General features: G+C 44.0%; 1 protein-coding gene across 5 annotated transcripts in view; it reads left to right on the plus strand.

Annotated features, from left to right (window-relative positions):
• GPR160 (G protein-coupled receptor 160) overlaps window positions 1-21206 on the plus strand; it is a 37039-nt gene extending 15833 nt beyond the window's left edge. Inside the window, exons 1-2 of one of the 5 annotated variants that reach the window (XM_048506411.1) lie at window positions 9930-10190; window positions 19303-21206. In XM_048506411.1, the coding sequence (XP_048362368.1) occupies window positions 19356-20372 (1017 nt within the window). In that variant the 5' untranslated portion in view covers window positions 9930-10190; window positions 19303-19355 and the 3' untranslated portion in view covers window positions 20373-21206. Of the gene's footprint in view, window positions 1-9929; window positions 10191-10731; window positions 10825-17102; window positions 17278-19302 lie in introns of those variants that run through there. The other 4 variants (XM_048506416.1, XM_048506414.1, XM_048506412.1 and 1 more) reach the window with 4 other exon arrangements.
• The last annotated feature ends 2879 nt before the right edge of the window (window positions 21207-24085 follow it).

Raw genomic sequence — 24085 nt, forward strand, 5'->3', positions numbered from 1 at the left:
GTTAAGGGAGAGGATTACACAGAGCAATAAACTATCCTGATGAGGAACACAGATAGTGTTCCTGACTGCCGAGAAAATGGCAAGTACAAAATCCAGTTGGGAGTGTTTGTTGTTTTCAGAAAGGAAATACAACTGCACTTCATTTGGATCAACAAAGTTTCAGCAAGAATGCCTCTTTCTGCTGGTGTAATAATGAAGGCAATATTAAGTAGCAAGATAAGGCTCTTCAGTTTTTAAATGTGTGCAAGTGTTATATACTCCAGTCCTAAAAGCATCTATACAGGGACATAGGCTACAAACATACATTGTTCTTCTTGCTGTTTTGCCATCTAGTTGCAACTGACTTATGACAACCATGCAGGGTTTCAAGGCAAGAGACATTCAGAGATGATTTGTCATTGCTTGCCTCTGTATAGCAACCCTGGTGTTCCTTGGTGATCTCCCATCCAAATATTGACCAGGTCAGACACTACTTACGGTAGCTTCCCAGATCCAGCAAGATTGAGCTATCCAGGTCAGCAAACCTATATTGTATCGTATCTTTAATTTATATACCGCCCTCCCCTGAAAGGTTCAGGGCGGTGCACAACAACATAAACCACAACAAAAGCATAATATCATTTGACGACAAGCAATAAGCATGGCAACAGTAACATAGAATCAATAACATAGGATCAATAAGCGTCACATCATAAATATCGTAAGCATGACATCATAAATATAACATCATAACATAATATCATAGCAGCCATAAACATGGCATTATAAACATAACATTAAACTATAAACCATATTCATAACAACCTACATATTCATAACAACCTTCTATATTTCATAACAACCTTCTAATTCTAATCTGGAGGAACCGGGTTTGATTCCCTGCTCTGCCACTTGAGCTGTGGAGGCTTATCTGGGGAATTCAGATTAGCCTGTACATTCCAACACACACCAGCTGGGTGACCTTGGGCTAGTCACAGCTTCTCAGAGCTCTCGCAGCCCCACCTACCTCACAGGGTGTTTGTTGTGAGGGGGGAAGGGCAAGGAGATTGTAAGCCCCTTTGAGTCTCCTACAGGAGAGAAAGGGGGGGATATAAATCCAAACTCTTCTTCTTCTTCTCTTCTTCATACAAGACAATAATAAACCAAGATGGCAATTTTCTCTATCTGTAGCATAAATTACAGAACACATGACCTAAGAACTAACCCCCAACAATCTACACCTGCATTAGTGTGAAAAGCCTAACCTAGTGAATAATTTAAAATACAATGTCCTATCACTAAGCTAAAGCCAACAATCTAACTAAACCTAACACAAGTTCAATAAAATTTACAATACAAAACACATTACCAAAAACTAATACATATTCAAAACAGGGGAAAACCCAATACAGCTTAACTGACTCACTACCCACCCTCATATAGTCCATATTATATGCTTACTGGCTGTCTCTGACAAACAGCAGCTTCATGGGTAGAAATCGCCAGATTTCTTTCCATGTCATAAGAAGTTTCACCTGCTAACGTATGCAGAGCCACCTGCCATTAAGGGCACAGGCGCAATCCCAGACAAAGTTTTTTTGGTCAGCTGGCAACTTGACTCATACCGGGAATTTGCAGAATGCTTGCAAGATTAGCATAGTCAACTGTTACCCTAAGCATGCACAAGAGCAAGGGGTAGTCAAACGGAAGGGAGAATAAGTTGTTAGAATGAACTGAGAATTTCTTAACATTGGGTTCCATTTTTATTATTATTATTCATAAAAATAACTATGTGTAGTAGGAAAAAATGAAACATAAAGCAGGCCCTGCTTGCACAGCTACAATCTAAAAGTAAAGGTAAAATATATTGGATGAGGAAAGGAAGGAGAAATAAAAGGAGATCAAGGCCAGGCTTTCTAGCTGCCTGAAGAAAGAAAGAAAAAATCTTGTCCTGTTAGCAGAGGCTTAATAGGGTATTATTGACAGGTGGTGCTGCCATGAAAAGCTTCAGCTGCCCATTTTGACTCATTACATCTTTATTAAAGGGGCAAAACATTTTTCAACAGGCGGGTTGGCAACCTTAATCGAGAGCGAGATGGGACCATAGAAGCACTGGTGGGATTCAGCCCACTTCGGCAGAATCGGTTGTTAAAACGGTGCTTGTAAACAATCAGTTGTTAAATTATTTGAATCCCACCGCTGCATAGAAATGAGATGGAGATTCTTTATCGTGCAATGCTGAGCAGAATTATGCCCTTCTAAACCCATGGGCATCATTCGGTTTAGAAGCATGTAACTCTGTTTAGGATTTGTAGAAACAGAAGAAGAGAGTCATACGCCAGGTGAGATGGCTTTTTAGGGGTAGGGAGCTAGAGGGGAAAGGAAAGAAGGGGAGGAATAGGGAGATCCTCAGGTTTAACAGGAAGATTGATACCCAATGCTAAGTATTGTTGTAGCCAGTGTAGGTTAGTTATTTCTCATTTTATGTTTAGTTGAAGGCTTCCATGGCTGGAATCAGTTGGCTATTGTGGGTTTCCTTGGCTGTATTGCTTGTGTCAGGCAGTTTTTGACACGCTTCTGAAGACACCAGAATGTGGGCAAAACATTAGAAGCAAAATCTACCAGACCACAACCACACCACCCAGAAAATTCACAACAGTAAATTCTCATTTTACTTAATTTTCTTGTATGGTGTATCTATTCCTGGAGGGTGCAGCTTTTCCTCTGTGTTGGTACTTTGTAGCATGGAACTCAGTGAACACACCTTTACTTTAATCTCAGTGCATGAGTGCATGTATCCTTGCATTTAATTCACACTACTTTGCAAATCTCCCTTTCTGGTGCCCTCCTCTCTGCAGACAAATGTGATCATGGACTATCTGGAGGGGGATTGGTAGGTATATTGGAGAGCTCCAAGGGCTCAGAGGACAGGGTAGAAGGAAGGGTTGAAAAACTGGAAGTAGTTGTGATAAGCACATGCCAGGGTAGCAGCAGCTTGGCTCAGGATAGTGGCTGTGACGCCAAGATTTCTGGTCAAAGGATCTCACTGTTAATAAAGGAAGGGCTCAGGGTGCAGGGCCAAAGAAGCCTGTGCCACGATCTGTGGTGGAAAGCGCTGTCAAGTTGCAGCTTACTTATGGTGACCCTGAAGGGTTTTCAATGTCAGAGAAGTTGAGAAAGGTTCCTGCCTGTACAAGCCATCTTGGACTTCATTGATGGTCACACACCCTAGTACTAACTAGGGCTGACCTGACCTTACTTAGCTTGCAGGATTCGACAGGATCAGGCTAGCTACCACAGAGTAAAATATTTTCCTTGAAGCATTAGGGCCAAAGTTCATGATTGAGATCCCAACTTTCTTTTTTTAGATAAACACATCCGAGGACTGGTCATTTGGTCAGAGAAATGCAGACTCAGGGCTTCTTGCCCTTTCTCCCCTGGTCTGTTTTCCCAATCTAAAGATGTCCCCATTCATTACGCTCTGGGACAAAATCAGAAATAGTAGGCACAGCCAAAAAGAGAAAAGAAACGGTTGCAGTTATCATAAAGCAAATCAACGATCACAAAAGGTGTCGCTGTCATCAGCCGCTAGAGAAAATGCATCATGTCTTGCTAATACTTTCCAAAACTGCCTGGGGCACAAAACCGAACACCCAGATTATATCTCTTCACCAACCTTGCCAGGGTTTCCCCAGCCCAACTCTTCCGCTTTTGCCACACTCCTCATTAAACCTCACTGTGAGCAGCAATCAGATGCCTGGGAGAAGGAGATGCAGAAGTTGTTTCGACACCGGTGTCTTTGTGATGTGTCACGTACTGTATATCAGAAGAGTGGGAAAATTCTGAACTGGGAGCTGAACTTCCCAACAGCGCAGACCTATCTTTGAGTTTTAGCATACAGCTCATACAGATACAGTGTTTGTCGGGAGTGAAAATTGTAGATTCTGTTTCCCCTGCCTTAGGCCCCTTCTGCACACACAGAAAAATGCACTTTCAGTCCACTTTCAATGCACTTTGCAGCTGGATTTTACTGTGTGGAAAACCACTTGCAAACAATTGTGAAAGTGGATTGAAAGTGTGTTATTCTGCATGTGCAGAAGGAGCCTTAACCTTTCACACCTGAGATTACAGATGCTTGCCATTCCAGAGCCCCCAGATGTGGATCTTATCTTGAAGAAGATGCATTTGTGTTTCTTAGGAGTGGAGCTCAAATCTCTCTCTGTTGTTCTTTTCCTGTGGAGCTAATATAGGCACCTTACAGGCATATGAGGAGCCCTGTTGCTCCGAGTGGTAAGATACAGTACTGCAGGCAAAGCTCTGTGCACAATCTGAGTTCGATCCTGACAGAAGTCTGTTTCGGGTAGCCAGCTCAAGATTAGCTCATCCTTCCATCCTTTGGGCCTGAGTAAAATGAGTACCCGGCTTGCTGGGGGTATATGGTACACAACTAGGCAAAGGAATGGCAAACCACCCCGTTAACATAGTCTGCAATGGCAAAGCACCCCATACATATGGTCTACCTAGTAAATGTGATGTGATGTCACACTATGATGTCAGTAATGACCCGGTGTCCTCACAGGGTCTTTACTGGCCTGTGAGCTTACAGTTGTATTCTTGTTTGATTATGTCTCCCAGTTCTGCAAAAAAATTGTTCTGCTCACAAAGCCTCTGTTTTCTGACAAAACCCACTCCTGGGGAATCAGTGGATTCTCTGTGCATACCACCTGCATGAGGACTATGGAGGCTGCTTTTGACTGGTCTGTGATTCGAACAGCAGGCCTTCTCTGTGTGACTCCAGCATTTTCTCTAGCTCAACAGTGACTGTTGGAAGACTGCCTGTGTGCTGGCAGGGGATTGAATCCCCATGTGGATGAATTCTCATAATTCTGGCCGCAGGTATCAGTTTCAGTCATCACTCAATAAATTATGCAAATAGTGCAAGCCATGGTGGTGAGGGGCTGTGGAGGAGGAGGAGAAGGAGAAGGAGAAGGAGAAGAAGAAAAGGAAAAAGGAGGAGGAGGAGGAGGAGGAGGAGGAGGAGGAGGAGGAAAAGAAGAAGGAGAAGGAGAAGAAGAAGGAGGAGGAGGAGAAGAAGAAGAGGAGGAGGAGGAGGAGGAGTTTGGATTTATATTTTTCCCTTTATCTCCTGTAAGGAGACTCAAAGGTGCTTACAATCTCCTTGCCCTTCCCCCCTCAAAACAAACACCCTGTGAGGTGGGTGGGCTGAGAGAGCTCCAAATAACTGTGACTAGTCCAAGGTCACCCAGCTGGCATGTGCTGGAGTGCACAAGCTAATCTGGTTCACCAAATAAGCCTCCACAGCTCACTTGGCAGAGCGGGGAATCAAACTCGGTTTTCCAGATTAGAGTACACCTGCTCTTAACCAGTACACCACACTGGCTCCAACGTGTCCCTAGGGCCAGTGTCATTGTCATGTTCACGCGACGTAAGTGGCACTTTAATCTCTTTGGGGACCACTTATGCCCGTGGTTTCGCATTGCCTGGGGGCCTCTGATGCTGCTGTGCTAGCAGTCCTCCACCACAAGAGCCCACGTCAGCACCAATAGAGGTATTCCTACCCTGTTTCCCCGAAAATAAGACATCCCTTGAAAATAAGACATAGTAGAGGTTTTGCTAAAGGGCTAAATATAAAGCATCCCCCAAAAGTAAGACGTAGCAAAGTTTTTGTTTGGAAGCATGCCCATTGAACAGAACACCAGAGCATGCAGCTGTGGAGTGGAAAAATAAGACATCCCCTGAAAATAAGACATCCCCTGAAAATAAGACATAGCGCATCTTTGGGAGCAAAAATTAATATAAGACACTGTCTTATTTTCGGGAAAACACGGTAGGAACACCCCCTTTTGCTGGCATCAATTTATGCCAACAAAAAGGTAGGTGTAGCTCATTGGGTTGGATGGGGCCCTTTCAGTGTGGCAGGTAAATTTATGTTGTCCCACTGCCAGGAACCTTCATGGTGAAAGTGCACCTGCGCCGTCCCCATCTATAGCCCATCTGCCCCCCATGAATTGAATTGCCAGTGTGCCAGAACAGAAGAAAAGGTGCTGAGGAGACATCATCTTGCAGAATGCTTGGGTCTTGTGCACAGGATAAAGTCGCAAACAGGTTGTGACCTCAAGGCCTTCTCCCTGTTGCCAAGGCCTGCCAACCTCCAGGTGGTGAATAGACATCTCTATTACAGCTGATCTCCAGATGACAGAGACCAGTTCATCTGGGGGAAAATGGCTACTTTGGAAGGTAGATTCTATGGCATCATACCCCACTGAAGTCCCTTCTCAAACCCCGCCCCCTCAGGCTCCACCCCCAAAATCTCCATACTTCAGGTCAGAAGATTTTTAAAATAAGGTGCAGATGATCCAGTTTTTGTTGTCTGATCCAGAATCCATACGTACTGTATTAGTTGTCAAATGTCTAGCAAAAATATTAAAAAATCAAAACGTAATAACTCACTAACCCACCTTTTTAATAGTAATTATTAGAATTGTTTTGTCTTTGCAGTTCAATATTATATCTCCTAGCATCAATGTTTTAATTGTTTTATTTATATTTACTTCTAATTTGAAGCCAAGATTAAATATGTGATCCTAGGAACTGATTGATAACGTGAATATTTTTCTGTACTTCCTTTAAAATCAAGCTTGTGCTTTGTGTTTGATGTAATTCGATCGGTTTCATTCTAATTTTTAATGCATGCCTATTAAAGGTTGTTGAGGATGATAAAGATATCTTAGCCATATGAACTAATGTTAATGTGGACTGAAATTAATCTTTAAGTGGCATTATACCCCTGTTTGATAATGTCTCTGACCAATGTTGAAAATGCTTTCAGAAGAAAGTCTGTTTTTACTACATAGAACTTGTTCTGCTATAAAACAATTCTGGGACAAAATATGTAAAGTAATAAGTGAAATCATTGCCTGCTGAGTAGAAGGATCACCAATGTTAATTATATTTAGCCAAATGGAGTACTCTTTAAATAAGAAATTTGGTGGTGACTGCAAGGTTTCAAACCATTGCAAGCAAAAGACAACACCATCTATTGAAATTTATCTGATGAAATGTTGGGTAACTATGCCGATGGAGAAAATGGCAGTGTGTAAGCAGTTAAAGGAAGGAAACACAAGAGTGAGGTCATAATGCCATTCTTTGTAAGTTGAAAGACATTGTATGTTGACGCTGCTATGTAATTTAAGGGTTTTAATATGTTCTTGCTTTTGTATTTATTGTTTTATCGCCTTGTCATGGCCTTGTACACTGCTCAGAGCCCTCCGGAGGTTGAGCGGTCTATGAAGTTTAATAAATTATTATTATTATTATTATTTGTGAAAATATTGCTCTGTGTTCATAAAGTGTTAGAACAGAAGTAAACCGAATAGACTAAGCTTGTGATTCTTAGAAGGCCATGAGTAAACATATGGTCATTTACTTACTTATTATTTAATTAGAAGGTTAGAAATGGATATACTTTTTTATGAAGATGATGTACATTATGTAAATAGATACTTTTCAATGGTTCTTTTTTGGTTTTTCGGATAGCCACACTTTCTGCGAAGGGGATTGCTATTCGAAGACTATTTTGATTAATTTTTTTCTTTCCCTCTTTGTAAATTATTGTTATTTCATAAAAGTAATTTTTTAAAAAAATCATCATAACTGGGGGAAAGGCCCACATTTCAAAATGTCAGGTTTTCGCTTGGGAAGTTGCAAATAAAACTTACACCACATTGTGTAGTATACCACCACAAAAAAACAAGTTTTCACATCCTGCATGTGGCATATATAATGTGGCCATCAGACGACGAAAGAGGAAGTCAGTCAATCTGGGCTTGATTGCAAGCAGGTTTTAGGACCAGAATCTGCCTCCATGGGCCTTTACATGAGAAACAAAGTGATGTGTTGGATAGGCCTGAGGGGATTCTACTAAGAACAATGTCCTGTTTTGTCTGTTCTTTTAACTTATTATTAGGCTTCAGGATTATCAACTGTGAGTTTGGAAATACCTGGAGATTTGAGGGGAGAGCCTGGGAGAGTAGGGTTTAGGGAGAGGAGGAACCTTGTAGAATATAACGTGCCATGTGGTACAACTTCTGAAACAGCTCCAAGAGAAGTGGAATAAATATTTTAAATAGATACATAATAAATAAGCGATTTATGTAGTCTGGAGACCAGTTGTAATTCTGGGAGATCTGTAGTCCCCACCTAGAGGTTGCAACCCTTTTACATCTATCCTATGAAGAAGTCAGAATCAAAGGAGCAACAAATACAGGTTGCAGTCCTAAGAACACTTTCCTGGGGAAAAGTCTGGTTTAATAAAATGGGACTTATGTAGGAGTAGATCTGCTGAAGATTGCTCCAGTCGTGCTCTTCCCCAGAGCTAACAGAACACAATGTAGTTTTAAAACCTGGAGTTTGCATAATTCTGGATTATTTGGGGAGGGGGGGAGAACTGAGGTGATAATAATTTTGTCTGTAAATGTAAACTGGATTTTTTTTGTAGAAATGTCAACATGGATAGTTTGCAAGGCAGCAGCAATAGCATTTTCTTATTATGCGAGGAAGATTGAGTCAACCATAACATTGTTTTATGAGGCATTTGCGTGAGAGAGACTGGAAAGACTATAGTTTGAGGTAGCAGCAACAGCCTTTCACAATTATGTGAGGAAGGTTATTTGAGTCAGTCACAAAAAATGAGGCATCTGTGAGTGAGAGAAACTAGAAAGACTATTGCAAAGGGGTGAGGAAAACGCCCTGGGTCAATGATAACAAACAAGAATAGGGACAGTTTTCTGAAAGACTGGAAATCCTTTGCGGGCTACTTATTGAAAACATACATAAACAGAGAAACAAGGGCAGGATTCGAGACTTAAATGAAACCAGCGTATTGGATTAAGATAAATGTATAAGAAGGACTAAAAATAAAATAAAGTAGATCTTAATTTTAAGCATGGAGTTAGATTTATGCTTGGAACCTTTTGTTATGATGTTGTGTTTTAATTATTTATGTTTTTAATTACCTGATTGTAATTATATATTTTAATGGTCTTATTTTCTGTACACTGCCCAGAGCTCTTTGGGAGTGGGTGGTATAATAAGTTTAATGAATAAATAAGCATTAGTGAGGTAGCTGGAAGTCACCATATATACGTGCACAGGTGTTTGTATAGGTCAGTGGTGGTGAACCTATGGCACTCCAGATGTTCATGGACTAAAATTCCATCAGCCTCTGCCAGCATGGGAATTGTAGTCCATGAACATCTGGAGTGCCATAGGTTCTCCACCACTGGTATAGATGTTTCTTTCTTTTCCTTTCATTTAGTATTATTATTATGGGGGGAGTGGGGACTCGATCGGGTCTTTTCTTTAACTTTCTATGTATGTGTTGTTTAGATGTGTAAAATAAACAAAATTTCTCAAAAATCGATAAGATGTTGTGAACCTTTTGGGAGGGGAGGTGTTTAATTTCAGAAAGAGTTCAGTGAAGTAACTGATTTGATTTAGATGTATTGAATCATGTGTTGTTGTTATGGGTAGTTAGGGTAGGATAGATTATGTTTGGGTAACTGTAAACGTGGGTCATTTGTTACTTGGTACATGTTAATATTTGTTGATGTCTGATGTGTTTCAATGGTTTCATGTTTTATGTTCAGTGTGTTTTTTAAAGAAGGAAATTAATTTTTAAAAAGTATTATGTAACGGAAAGAGTTCAGTGCTTAAAACTGAACATTAAGCATTGGGCACAACAGAGCAGTGAGGAAGAGTTTGGCAGCTGCTTGCCAGAGGGCGAAAGGAGTGAAGTTGTGAAGGTGTTACAAAATGGGGCGGCCTTGAGGGACGGCCGGGCAGGCGTCCCTGAGGGGCAGCCTCAGCCAGCTACTCGAGGTGAGGCGCGGCTCCCTGGCAGCCGGCCCTTATTGATGCCTCTGGCGGAGGCCCCGCGGCTGCTGAGGGCGACGACGACGAGGAGGAGAAAAGTTCAGGCTTCTTCATGCCTCCTGAAGCCGCCACACCAGTTCAGCCCGGCGAGCAGCCCAACGAGGCCCCACCCAAGGCCGGCTCTGGGAGTGGCTCCGCGTCGAGCGGGCGGGCGGGCAAGTTGAGCCGCCAGCCGGGCTTCGTCCCGGGCGCCTGCTGAGGGGCTCGCTCGTCTTCTCCAGCTCCGCCCGGGGGGGCCTCCGCCGCAGCTCCAACAGGTGGGTCGGGGGCGCCGACTGGTTGTTGCTTTGGTGGTAGCGTGTGGCCTGGATGCGTTTGTTTGGGATGCTCGCGACGGAGGAAGGGGAGCGTGCCTCTGAGCAAGTGCAGAGTGCACGGCCCCGCTAGAGTCGCCTGGATTCGTCGAGGCAGGATTCGTCGAGGTTAATTCGACCTGGTGTCGGGAGCTTAGAGACCTGCCCCCCCCCCTTTTTATTGCCACTTCATTCTCATCTCACCTTTTTATCGCACCTTTCCTCCAGCAGGCTCAGGGTGGCATGCAGACTTCCCTTCCTCCTTCTGTCCTTGCAGTAATAATTGGCGGCTGTCAAATTGCAGTCTGTTTACTTTAGGGTGAGCCTTGCAAGGCAAGAGACGTGCAGAGGTGGTTTGCCATTACCTGCCTCTGCATAGCCACCCCGGGCTTCATATGTGGTTTCCCATCCAGGGCCGTGGGGTCTGTTTCTGGAAATTACCCGCAGATGAGGAAGAAAGAAAATAGCTTCTCTTCTCCCCTCCTGCAAATTGAATGCCTCTGAATGAGGTTCCAGTTTACGCTCTTTATTGAGATGGACGCTTTAAAAAACCGGGCTGTTCAGCAATTGTGCAGCGGCGGAGGGATAAATAATAGAGGTAATATTTTATAGGGTAGAGTAATAGTAGATGCAAATGTTACCTGTTGAATTTTTCTGTCTCGCCACCTTGGAAAAACACAGGTGCTTTGGGAGTGAAAATTGTTCATCTGTGAGGTGAAGATTATATGGGAATGATGTGTAATCAGAAGGTGGAAATTATTTTAGGTTAGTTTGAAGGTGTGAGCAGAGCCAGATATACGTTTTTTGAAGGGGGCGAAAGTGCAGAATGACACACACACACTGTATGCATGTTATATTACGTTATATTATATTATATGTATGTATATAGTCAACAACTCTTTTAAATGATCAAAGCAACAATGTTGACCTCTATGAAGTGTTAATGGAAAATTAACGTTTTACATTACTTTATCTACCCATAATGCCTAAATATTCCCTCTGCTCTTATAAAAACCCAACCCAAGGATAAAGCTCTTCAGCCTAGCCCTTTCCCGGACACTTTTAAAAAATATGCTTACATAATTTTGTCATGGGAACAAACACATCTCATTCTCCTTCGGAGCCTGATAAGCACAGCCCAAGAAAAGTTTTATCCGGTAATGACGCTGCCTGGAAGCTAAAATAAATAAACTGAAGCTACTGTACTTTGGTCATTGCAAAAGACTTGCTGGAAAAGACAATAACGCTAAGAAATGTTGAAGACAATCAGGAAAGAGGAAGACCCGCCACGAGATGGTTTGACTCAATAAAGGAAGCCACGGTCCCCAGTTTGCATGACCTTAGCAAGGTTGTTGTTGAGGGGATGGCACACAACACACTAGGAGAGGGGTGCATCAGGCATTCTAAACCGTTAATGGTTAGGAGCCCTCCAACATCTTCTCCCCCTGTGAGTGTTTAACAACAGTTTAAGTAGGGGAACTGGCCAAGGACCTAGGTAAGGGGGGGGGTCTCGGGTTCAAACCCCCCCATTCATGTCCGAAGCTCCGCCCACCCGTTAGTGGGTTTTTAAAACATTTTTAGTGTTTTTCGGTTTTTGGCCTGCAGGGGGCACATTATTTAGGCTAGCTAGCAGCACCAAACTTTCAGGGATTGTTTGGGGGACTCTCCTGATGATACTACCCAGGTTTGGTGAGGTTTGGTTCAGGGGGTCCAAAGTTATGGACTCCCAAAGGGGGTGCCCCATCCTCCATTGTTTCCAATGGAAGCTAATAGAAGATGGGGGCTACATCTTTGAGGGTCCATAACTTTGGACACCCTGAACCAAACTTCACCAAACCTGGCAGGTATCATCAGGAGAGTCTCTTACTGATACCACCCAGGTTTTGTAAAGTTTGGTCTAGGGGGCCCAAAGCTATGGTCGCCCAAATGGGGTGCCCCCATTGTTTCCAATTGGAGGTAATAGGAGATGGGGCTACACCTTTGAGGGTCCATAACTTTCGACCCCTGAACCAAACTTCACCAAACCTGGGTGATATCATTAGGAGAGTCTCCTAAAGATACTCTAAAAGTTTGGTGCTGCTAGCTTAACAATTGCACCCCTGACAGCAGGCACCCCCCAAATTTCCCCAGATTCTCCTTTTAAATCCACTCCTTTCAGCATGGATTTAAAGAGAGAATCTGAGGTCCTCAATTTAGAAGAAGAAGAAGAGTTTGGATTTATATCCTCCCTTTCTCTCCTGTAGGAGACTCAAAGGAGCTTACAATCTTCTTGACCTTCCCCGCTCACAACAAACACCCTGTGAGGTAGGTGGGGCTAAGAGAGCTCCAAGAAGCTGTGACTAGCCCAAGGTCACCCAGCTGGCGTGTGGGGGAGTGCACAGGCTAATCTGAATTCCCCAGATAAGCCTCCACAGCTCAAGTGGCAGAGCGGGGAATCAAACCCGGTTCCTCCAGATTAGAATGCACCTGCTCTTAACCACTATGCCACATTGAAAGTGATGCTGTTTCACGGTGGGGGATAATCCACCCCAAAACAGCATCACTGTCAATGTTGTTAACTGTGGACCCCAGATTCTCCCTTTAAGTTGGATTTAAAAGGAGAATTTGGGCTCTCTAGTTTAAATACCTTTGAAAGTGATGCTGTTTGGGGGTGGATACCAGCATCACAGTGGCTGCCCGGGGGGACGGGACGCAAAACTCAGATTTTGCACCGGGCTCAATTTTCCCTCTATGCCTCTGCCCAGAGGGGAGGGCAGAAAGAACTGCCAGCTGCCGGCTGGGAGCCCAGCTGGTGGGGGGCAGGGGAGGGGAGGGAAGGGCCAGGAGTCTGCCGTCCCCAGCTTTGGAGAGCTGCTTTTATAAGCGCTAGGCCGGGGGCGGGGCTTAGGGAGGGGTGGCCATGCCCTAGGGGCGGGTGGGGGTGTGGCTCCACCCCAAACCCTCCCATAAAAAACCTATACCTACGTCCCTGGAACTGGCCCCAGGCACTGCAGAATGAGCCATCTCTGCCAGGCAATTGAGCCTCCACATCCTGCCGACGCCCCTTCTCTGCCCATCACCTGCGGCACATGCTCCTCCTTGCCCCCCCCCCCATCTGGTCCTGGTGTTAATCACAGCATGGAAATGTTTCCTCCATGATGAGTGATTGTGTGAAACTTTATCATGAGTTTTGTGATGGTTTCTTTTATCTCAAATGAAAATTAGCTGTAGGAGGCTGACCAGACGGTGGAGGAAAGCTGATTTAAATCAGCCCCAGCCTGCTTTCTCTTGGTGGGAGGAGAAAAACATCTGTGGAAGAGGCAGTTTTAAGCAAAATAATGGCCCAGTGGAAATTACCTGTCTTCTTTCCTTTCCTTTTACTCGCAGCCTTTTGGTGCGGGACCCTGAGTTCCAAGTAGCAGCAAAGTTATACCAAGTCTGTGTTATATTTGGTCTGTCACTGTGGCAGAAAAACAGCCGTGTCTTGGTTATAACACTTCCATCTGCAGGTGAGGGCCAAGATCTTTCCTCATAAGGCAAATTCCATTCACATAGAAAGCTAGCTGTGCTATCAGGATGCAACTGACTCCTGGTGACCTTTCTGTGGGGCATAGCAGGTGTGAAATGAGCAAAGGTGCCTCTCCATTGTCTTCCTCTGCAGAGCAACCCCAGTCTTCCATGGTGGTCCCTCATCCAATTACTAACTGTGGCTGATCCTACTTCATCCCCAGACCCTGAACTTTGGGGCTAACTGGCCTTCTGTAGGAAGGGCTTTGAAAAAAAGTCTGTAGGAGGAGAGGAAGTATTCCATTGCATGAACCCCCATCTTTAATCTGGTGTTACCAAAAACAGTGTTGTTACTGACATCAGAATTAGGCTTTTGTTGGTATGATGTAGGCCCTACCTTCCCTGCATCTCCCCAGACCACTATTGTCTTTAGGGTGTTTTGGATTTTCCTTGTTGTATGGCGGTATTCCAGTATGGCCGGGTTGTATGGCCATGTTCCTAAAGAGAAAATGCTACTGAAACACGGCCACACAACCCAGCAAACCCACAACACCCTAGTGATTCCGGCCGTGAAAGCCTTCTTGTTTGTTCTGTTTCTAACAGATCTGTACGCCTGTCACTTGTTGAATATAGCCTTTACTCTTACAAGCCATTTCCCATTAGTTGTGGGTTTTCCGGGCTGTGTGGCCATGGTCTGGTGGATCTTGTTCCTAACATTTCGCCTGCATCTGTGGCTGGCATCTTCAGAGGTGTATCACAGAGGGTAGTCTGTCACACACTGTGTCCAGTGAGAAGGGAATGTTTTAGTGGGGGATAAAATAAAAAGCCTTTGACAATACATTTCCAATTAATCTCTAATGATTAAAGACTCCCCATTTCCTCCGGTCATGAGTTGTTCCCGACTGATCTGAGTTAATTTGGATGAAAGAACACTAGCATGGTGATCTCTTTACCTGCATATAAACGTGTGGCGTCAACAAGTTGCTCCTTAACAGGACGGCGGATCCGAAGAGAAAACAGGAGCTTACGCTGTCTCTCTTCTTGTCCACAAGCTATTTTCTGTGTCTCTTCCTCTTTCTGGCTTCCACTGGTTCAGCACACCCACCTGTGCTCTTGCCTCTTCTGAGGGGTGGGAGTGTTTGCGTGTGAACCTTCTCTCAGGTGGATGGATAATGCTTTGAAACACAAACATTTTCCACCTGTCCAGGAAACAAAAAAACAACAAAACCTTTGACTGTTCTGTATTGTTAACCCAACAAAAGCGTGATTAGCCAGCAGGTGTAACTTTTGTTTCCTTTCATAAATTCCTCTTTCACTTTCTTCTATTCTAAAGGCATTCAAATTCTCCCTTATACAGCATACGCAAGGTTACATCCTTGTACTACACACTAGTTAAGAGTTGCTTCATTTGAGACAAGACTGCTACGGAAGTCGCACAAGGCCTTTATGAGAAATCTTTCTGGACTATTTCTAAGAAATGTGGGTTCATGTTGTGTTGTCTGGGAACCCCGGGTGTGTGTTTGGAAACTAATAGTAGATGGGTCTACCCATTTGAGGGTCCATATCTTAGGACCCCCTGAATCAAACTTCACTAAACCTAGGTGGTATCATCAGGATAGTCTGCTGCTGATACCACCCCGGTTTGGTGAAGGTTGGTTCAGGGGGTACAAAGTTATGGACTCCCAAAGCGGGTGCCTCCATCCCCCATTGTTTCCAATGGAAGCTAATAGGAGATGGGGGCACCCCCTTTGGGAGTCCATAACTTTGGACCCCCTGAACCAAACTTCACCAAACCTGGGTGGTATCATCAGGAGAGTCTCCCAAACACACCCTGAAAATTTGGTGCTGCTAGCTTAACAATTGTACCCCTGACAGCAGGCACCCCCCAAATTTTCCCAGATTCTCTTTTTAAATCCATCCCCTTTGGCATGGATTTAAAGGGAGAATCTGAGGTCCCCAGTTTAAACATTGAAAGTGATGTTGTTTCAGGGTGGGGGATAATCCACCCCAAAACAGCATCACTTTCAATATTGTTTTATCTGGGGACCTCAGATTCTCCCTTTAAGGTGGATTTAAAAGGAGAATCTGGGCTCCCTAATTTAAACACCATTGAAAGTGATGCTGTTTGGGGGTGGATTCCAGCATCACAGCAGTCGTCCGGGGGGGGGGGGGGGGGCGCAAACCTCACATTTTGCACTGAGCTCCATTTTCCCTAGCTACCCCTCTGCCTGGAGGGGAGAGAGAAGGGACTGCCGACTGCCAGCTGGGAGCCCAGCCGGTGGGGGAGGCGGGATGGGCGGGTCACGGGAGTCTGCCACCCCTTGCCTCGGAGAGCTGAATTATAAGCACTTAGGCTGAAGTGGGGCTTGTGGAGGCGTGGCCACACCCCCAGAGGCAGGTGGGGGCGTGGCCTCACCCCTGAACCCTCCCCATAAAATATCTATACCTACGTCACTGTGCTTAACACATACTGTCAGCTGGGTTGAGGATTCTGAACCATGTTAATAATTCCAAATTAGTCTGTAGCAGCAGAACAAATCAGAACTCCTATTGTGGCATAAACTTTCATGAGCCAGAACTCACTTCATCTGATTCCTAACAGAATGGCGGGTGATAGTGATGTTGCAGAGAGAGGCCAGTTCACTCCACTCATGGTATGCGAGACACTCCCAATTATTGTCAAATAGGATAAATGTAAAAGCAGATTCTGTCGGCTTCTCTCATTTTATTGGGTGCTGGGTTTTATATTTGCCTAAGTCACAAAAATTGGGAGCGTCTCACACCAGTTCTAAGTGAATGTCGAGACAAATATTTACTTCGTCAGTATAGTGGTATCCATAATACCGGCTAAAATTTAAGTGCTTAGCCCAGAGCCTCTAGATTCAGAGTCGATTCATAGTAGAACTGTGGAAATAAAATAATAGAGTCATATTACTTGTCTTCATTTTAGGAACGTTGAAGATTTCACACATTTTGGCACATTTTCTCCAACTCAGGGAAGTTAGAAAGTGTTCACCGAAAAGTGACTTGCAAACTGCAAAATTCCACAGACGGACTCTAGAGAGAGCCCTGCCTTTGAAATCACAGGCTTCTGATTTTTCCATTTTAGATACCTCTGCTGCGGTTGTGTTTATCTATTACAGAACGGGTGTGGAATATTCCTACGTTTTGACCTTTTGGATAGAATTTTGACTTCAGCTGTTTTGTGCTGCTTTAGAAGAATGGGGTGAGGCGCATGATGGACATAAGAGCATACAATAGAAATGCTGATTGAGTTGCTGGATCAAGTGTTTGAGCAGAGGTGATGCAAGCGCAAGCTTTGAATAACAGTACAGCAGTCAAAACCACTCGCTGTGTTCCTGGCTGATGTGAAAAAAGGGTGTGCCGGCATCAGCCCAAATCAGGGATAGGACTGGATTCCGGCTATGTTGCAGTGAGGGTTTGCTCAGTACTGGTCACATAAGGAATCCAGTTCATTCAGTGGTTTGATGGTGAATCTTGAGGGGATGCCTTGGATCCAAAGAATTGCCTTGCTGGATTAAACTAAGACCAGTTTGCAACCAGAGTAAGAGCAGCTGTTTCCAATATATGGTAAAGGTTCCACGGGGAGCCATCACGGTCAATTACTCTTGAGCTTGGTATCAGCTATTGTCCACCTGTGTTACTCTTTCATTGCTGTTTACGTCACGTTGTGTTAGCTTTTCGTTCAGTGGCTTTGATTGGATCAGTTTCGTCGGGATAACGTGTTTTTTCAAAATTGACATACAAAGATTTCAAAATTGACATACAAAGATATCATAAATTCATTTTCAAGTGAGTCTTTGTCAGAAAGAGATGCATAAACATCTGGTGAATGCACCTGTGTCGTATTCCCCGTGTGATTCCGGTTGTTGATGTATTAATTTCATGTAACACTACGGGTTTTTATCTCTTTGTCTCTCTGCTGGTATTTCTTCAGTTGGATTATATTTGGGTTTCCCCCTCCCCAAAACATGTCTGTGTTTATCTTGCATCTGTATATCTTAATTCCCAAGCCTGTCGCCTAACTGCAGACTCTTAAATCTGCAGATTGGAGGCAAACTGACCCCCAAGATGCACAAAAAACATGCCTACCTTTGCTGACTGCCAGCGTCTCCTGTTGGCACAGAGGCAACTGCTTGGGACTGGAATGGGTGTGTGTGTGTGTGTGTGTGTGTGTGTGTGTGTGCGTGCGTGCGTGCGTGTGCAGAGCCTCCTGTAGTCTCACCAACTGAGATTGAGAGGGGGGCAGTGGCTGTGGTGTGCTCAGCAGTGGGGGGATTCCCCCAAGTTTTATGGCTCCACATTTGCTATATACTTAATTCAGAATCAGGCTATGGAGTGTGTAGTAATAGAAAGATGGAAGCTGGAGCCAGAGGAGCAGATAAAAGCAGGCTGGCTGGTGTGTGGGAAGAGAAGGAAGCAGGAGAAGGGGAGAGACTCTAGCAACTGCCAGGAAAGAAAAGGAGGAAATAGTGGAGGAAAGGTACAGGGGAGAATTAGATGGCCCTGGCTACAGGGGTCTGCAACCTGCGGCTCTCCAGATGTTCATGGACTACAATTCCCATCAGCCAATTGGCCATGGTAGCAGGGGAGAGCCGCAGGTTGCAGACCCCTGTGGCCTGGTAAGTCCTAATGGGTCCCTCATTTATTTTGTAATAAAGTTTTGCAGAAAATTTTAAATAAAACTATAAACTGGCTATAAACAAAGACTATCTGAGATTCTGGTGATACGAAACTGGCTTGTTCTGGCCTGTTCTAGACCAGAATCATCTTTGGGCAGAGCTGTCAGAGAGCCAGCGTGGTATAGTGGTTAAGACTCTAATCTGGAGAACTGGGTTTGATTCCCCACTCCTCCGTTTGAGCAGCAGACTCTAATTTGGTGACCCAAGTTTGTTTCCCCATTCCTACACATGAAGCCAGCTGGGTGACCTTGAGCTAATCACGGTTCTCTCAGAATTCTTTCAACCCCACCTACCACACAAGGTGTCTTTTGTGCGGAGAGGAAGGGAAAGGCGTTTGTAAGCCACCTTGAGTCTCCTTACAGAAGAGGGAGGTGGGATATAAATCCAAACTCCTCTTCTTCTGCTGCTGCTGCTGAGACAAATTAGACTAGACATGCTAGAGGACTGAATTGGGATCTTCTTCACAAGCACGTGCTCCACCACTGAGCTGTGGGATTCCCCAAATGAAGCAATGACAAAGGCGAATCAGTTTGCAGGGCCTGTTCTTGTTCCAAGTGCAGAGGCAAAAGACAGGCAAAAGAATAGAGGATAAAGGGAGCCATGTGAATATCAACATGTCCGCCAGGTGCCCAAGACATTTTCTTTAAAAGAAGAAAAGGGAATCGATCTGTGGGTGTTTTGGAGTGTCTTGTCTGTTCAAGAAGCAGTGAGACCTGCATTTTCTTATGAACTGACAGGGAGCAATAGATGAATGGGCTAAGGTAGTTGGCTAGTACGGCCATCCAAGAACATTGAGCTTTGAGGAAGAAAGATAAGAGTTTACCTTTATTGGCTTTTCTTCAAAGGATCAGGGAAAAACTAACCAGTCTTTTTTTTTCTCCCTTTAGGCATGAGCTGGAGGTGGAAGTAAAATTCAACAGAGGCCTTACTTCCTGTAGGAATGGCTGCCGCGTTCTGGGAGAACTGGTCCTTTGTGCATTTCCGATATGGCCACATCTTTCAGCCTCCTGAGCCAAGCAGAGCCCTGCTGCTCATCATGCTTGGGAAAGTCTTGCTCAATCTATTCCTTCTGAGAGTCAGAAGACAGACTCTACGTGAGAGCTTTATGGTTCACTTCTGCATTTCACTGGCCCTCCTGGACTTGGTGCTCCTGGCAACCATGTCTTTCATCTTCTACTTCCGCGACTTCATGCTTTTGGGGATCCGGTTCACCACATACCACATCTGCCTTTTGGGTCAGATTATGGCCCTTACCTACGGGGTCTTACATTACCCCATTGCTTTGATGGCTGCCTTGGATTATTACTTGATAATCACGAGAACTTCTCAGCTTCCAAAGATGTGCTGGAGATTGTTGTACACAGTCATTGTGGTCTTAACGTGGATTTCAGTTCTCTGTTACGTTCTGACATTGCCGAGCAGCACCATGGGGCCTGACCTTTACAGTTCTGAATACCAGTGCCCTTTTTACATCAGCAGTCAGAGCTACTGGCTCTCACTAGGTATGCTGTTGATCATCTGTCTGGTTTTTGTAGTGCGGTGGTCAGAAGTGAAGGATATGGTGCAGCCAATTAAGCTGATTTGGTATCGGGACGAGGCTGTGCTGTTCTTCCCTCGTGTGCCTGAATGCAGCCCCCGAGACTGTGCGAAGCATTTCTTGACCCGCCTGCTAGTCTGCTTTCTTGGCAACTGGGCACCTTTTGTCCTCCTCCAAATGCTCATTGTGTCACTCGACGTTCAGATTCCCGCCTACATAGAGATGAACGTTCCGTGGCTTTACTTCGTCAACAGTTTTCTCATTGCAGTTGTGTATTGGATCAGGTGTCGGCAGATGAAGCTGACCGAAGAAGTCTGGGATGTTGACCCGTTTGTCAGCTGGAAATTCTGCTTTGTCCCTTCCCACTCTCCAAATACAGATGAAGCTCAAAAACCCACTAGCGAAATTGTGATCTGTTAGCAGTCTGCTGTGGGAGAAGTGTGCTGATTCTGCACAATACTTGAGCATTGTGTGTTGGTTGTGAACTTAGATGAAAGAATAGTACACAAATGTAACTATTTATGAGGGAGAAAAGTGACACCCATGGTGCTACGAGGCCATGATGTACTGCTTCTGTGTGTGATTTCCAGTACAGGTTCTCATTTCAAAATAAAAAATGGACAGAAACCTATGATCTCCCTTCTATTGTTATTAGTAATCAGAGTTTTTGGATCACAAGGAATCTATTGTCGCCTAAGCCCTCCCAGCCAAACTAAGCTAGAATTCTCCATTTTTAACATCCCACTCCAGAAGTGAAATGCGGCGCCCCTTATCCCTTGGTGCTACTCAAGCCACTGACCCCCTGTCCATTGCAGAAGATCAGGCTTGCCAAGCAATGAAGAACTTCAAGATCAGGAATATCTTTGCCCGCATATTTCCTTGCCAGGCACTTATCAACAGATGAGGACTTGGTCCAAAGTCACCAGCCATGGCAAGGTGAGATTAGAAAATACAAGGAAAATTCTCTCAGGGATGCTGCTTTCTAGAAGACTTTGCCGAGGAACGCTTGCTGGGCTAAGTTGGAAACATTGGCTGAGGATAATCTTTGGTAACACCCAGCGTTGTTTTATGTCTGTTATTATAAATGTGTGTGTGGGTGTGTGTGTTTAGGTTTTGTTTTTGCTATTTGATTAGTTTTATTGTAAAAAAAAAAACTGCACAGGGCTGTAAGTTGGAACATCAGTTTGAAATAACAAGTGGCCGTTGCTGTTTCTTGTTTCAGAGATGACAAAGGGATTAAATGACCAAACTAGACAAATGGAAGTAGCTTTTATTTCTGAAGCACTGATTTCACAATTGTAAATGCAAAGTTGTCATATAAACCAAGTGGGTGATACTGTAGGTCAAATATGTAATCCCACCGGAAGCAAACGTTACTGAGCAAGAATGCTTGGTAAGAGGAGAAGGAAATGAAGTGTGCCAATAACAAAAAGTGCAAATTACAAGCAAACCGAAGCAGCAATAGCAATATAAGGTGCTTTGATTCCTCAGTTGTATAATCAGATTATCCATGGACAGACAGATTAATAATAAGTAGATTTTACATCACTCTTGTTACAGACCATAACAAATATGAGACTCTAAAATTCGTTCACATGCTATGTTACTATGAAAGTGCATTTTCTTTTTTTTAAAAAAAGGATATGTATAGATCAAAAAGTTACCTAAATCACTATATGGGTTTCCCACCCCCCTCCAAATGTAAAAATGGTTTAGCTTCTGGGGGGAAGGAGGGCAATTTTCTTTTTTTCCTTTCCAGTTTCTCTGGATACAGTATAAGTGCCAAATTGATGCTACGCATGTTAAAAAGACTTGTTCAGGAAAATCCAAGTACCATTCCATGATACGAACACAGAAACATACAATAGATATCTTTACAGATTAATCTTACATTATATGTAAATATACTTAAAGACCAGTTGCCTCGCAACTTTCTCACACAGATCCACTCATTCATAACATAACCCCTTGTCTCTTTTATTGAGTTTCATACGTATCGCTAAAAAGAGGTTTGTTTAAAAAAGACAAAAAATAAAAGGTCAGGGGTATAACCCACAGGGGAAAAGCGGAGTTCAGAAGCAAATAAAATCATAGCAAATACTATCAGTTAAAACTGTTCAAAAATAGTGCAATAGAAGAGGCAATCAACTTAAGCTTGCGTTCTTAGTCACCACGGATGAACCAATTTCGCTAGGGTTACCTAATGTGGAAACACTGTGCTACTGTCAATAGTGAAAAGGCTAAGAAAGATATATAACACTCACTTCACAAAACCACAGAGAATATGCCTTTTTGGAGAAATGTGAAGTTTCAGCCCGCAGGGACAGTCTTACCCTTGATCAATTGGGGAAGGCTCTGCACGTCCATCAGAAGGTTAATAAAATACTGATTTAACTCAATGGATTTATGGAAAGCCATCTGAGAACAGTACAGTAGCATCAGACATTTTAAAAGACTGAACTTTCTGAGACGTTTCAAAAGCATGCCAAGGGTGAGAAAAATGTTTGACTTGGTCACAGATAATGTTTTTATTATGTTTTGATTCCAGCTGCTCCTTCTAAATGATTAGATTTAAATCTTTAACTCTCCAAGTGGCTTTTCAGAATTTATGGAATGACAGAAGAAGTTAGTTGGAAGGTGCTGGGGCATGCCCACGTACGACACAATTCACAGACAGCACAGCTGCCTTCCAAGAGACTGCATCTTTGCAAGTGATCTGTGACTTATCACTTTAATTGTTCCAAAAATAATTCCAGATCTAAACTACAGTGAAGACTCCTCTGCTCCTATGAGGGCTAATCAGTTGCTAGAGCAGAGCGATTGCAGCACAGATGGGATACTCTTCTGTTACTTTACCCGATCATCTGGAGTTTTATTGTTCTCCATTTTCACTAGAATCATACGGGTGTAATTTAAAGCTTTTACTAGTTTTCTAAGGTCAATGATAGAGTTTTCATTAATGATAACTGGTAATGTTACAAACAGTAAACTTTAGAGGACTTAACACTGAACATTTACCAAGATGAAATTCCATGCAGGTTGGGGTTGGCATTTCAGGACAGCAAACCCATATAAGGTCTGCTAAACAAATGGACTACTGGTGATGAAATATGAGATGAACATTTGTGTATACTTATTTAGCAAACCTACAGAATTTTTAATGTTGCTTGGAAGCTACTCTGCAAAAAGTTATTTCTACAATTGTGTTAAAGGAAAAATGTAAAGAAAACTCCCATCAGGTTCACATGCAGAAATTAACAGGGGTCCCAGGATAGGATGTGGTATAAAATCTTTTGAGGTTTTTAACACAGGGAAACTGGCGGTATGATCAGAACTTGGCTTCCCCCTCACCCCACCTGCACGTAAGCTTTGGCCATGCTTTGTTAAAGAATAGTAGTTGTTTTACATCCACCACACTCCAAGATGGCGCATTCGGCTGTTCAACAGTGGAATGCACTACCTCAGAGTGTGCTGGAGTCTCCTTCTAAAGACAGGCTGGATAGCCATCTGACAGGAGTGCTTTGATTGTGTGTTCCTGCACTGCAGGGGGTTGGACTTCATGGCCCTTGGGGTCTCTTCCAACTCTTATGATTCTGGGATTTAATGGTTTATGGAGATCCATCACACAGCCACAGATCCCAAGACTGGCAGCAGACTTCATAGCAACTCAGAACCTTTGAATGTCTCAAGAATGTCTCAAGCAAGCATGCCTCCAGCATGACGGCATGGAGTAACACAGAGTTACTTGAAAGCATGAGCTATAGATGTGATGAAGTATGAATTAGTTCATGCAAAGGGAAATGCCAAATCTGTGGATATGCATATGAGATGAAAAGCAATCCGAAAGATGGGTATGCGTTTAGAGCAGTGTTTTCCAACATTTTTGACGTCACGGTACCCTTGACCTCTTCATATCTCATGGTACCCCTGCCATCCCCCCTCACCTTCCCCTCCCAGTGCCCCTTCTTGCCCCCCCCCTTCTCCTTCCAGGGTGAAGGGAAGCACTGTGGGGCGGGAAGTGGCTTCTGACCTTGCGGCAGGTCCTGCCTCCTGGGCCAGCTCCATGTCCTTGCTGGCACCAGCGGAAGACACCGCAAAAGTGAGAGGGGCTGGTAGCATTGCCGTGGTACCCC

The sequence above is a fragment of the Sphaerodactylus townsendi genome, linkage group LG08, assembly GCF_021028975.2.
Source record: "Sphaerodactylus townsendi isolate TG3544 linkage group LG08, MPM_Stown_v2.3, whole genome shotgun sequence".
NCBI classification, from domain to species: Eukaryota; Metazoa; Chordata; class Lepidosauria; order Squamata; family Sphaerodactylidae; genus Sphaerodactylus; species Sphaerodactylus townsendi.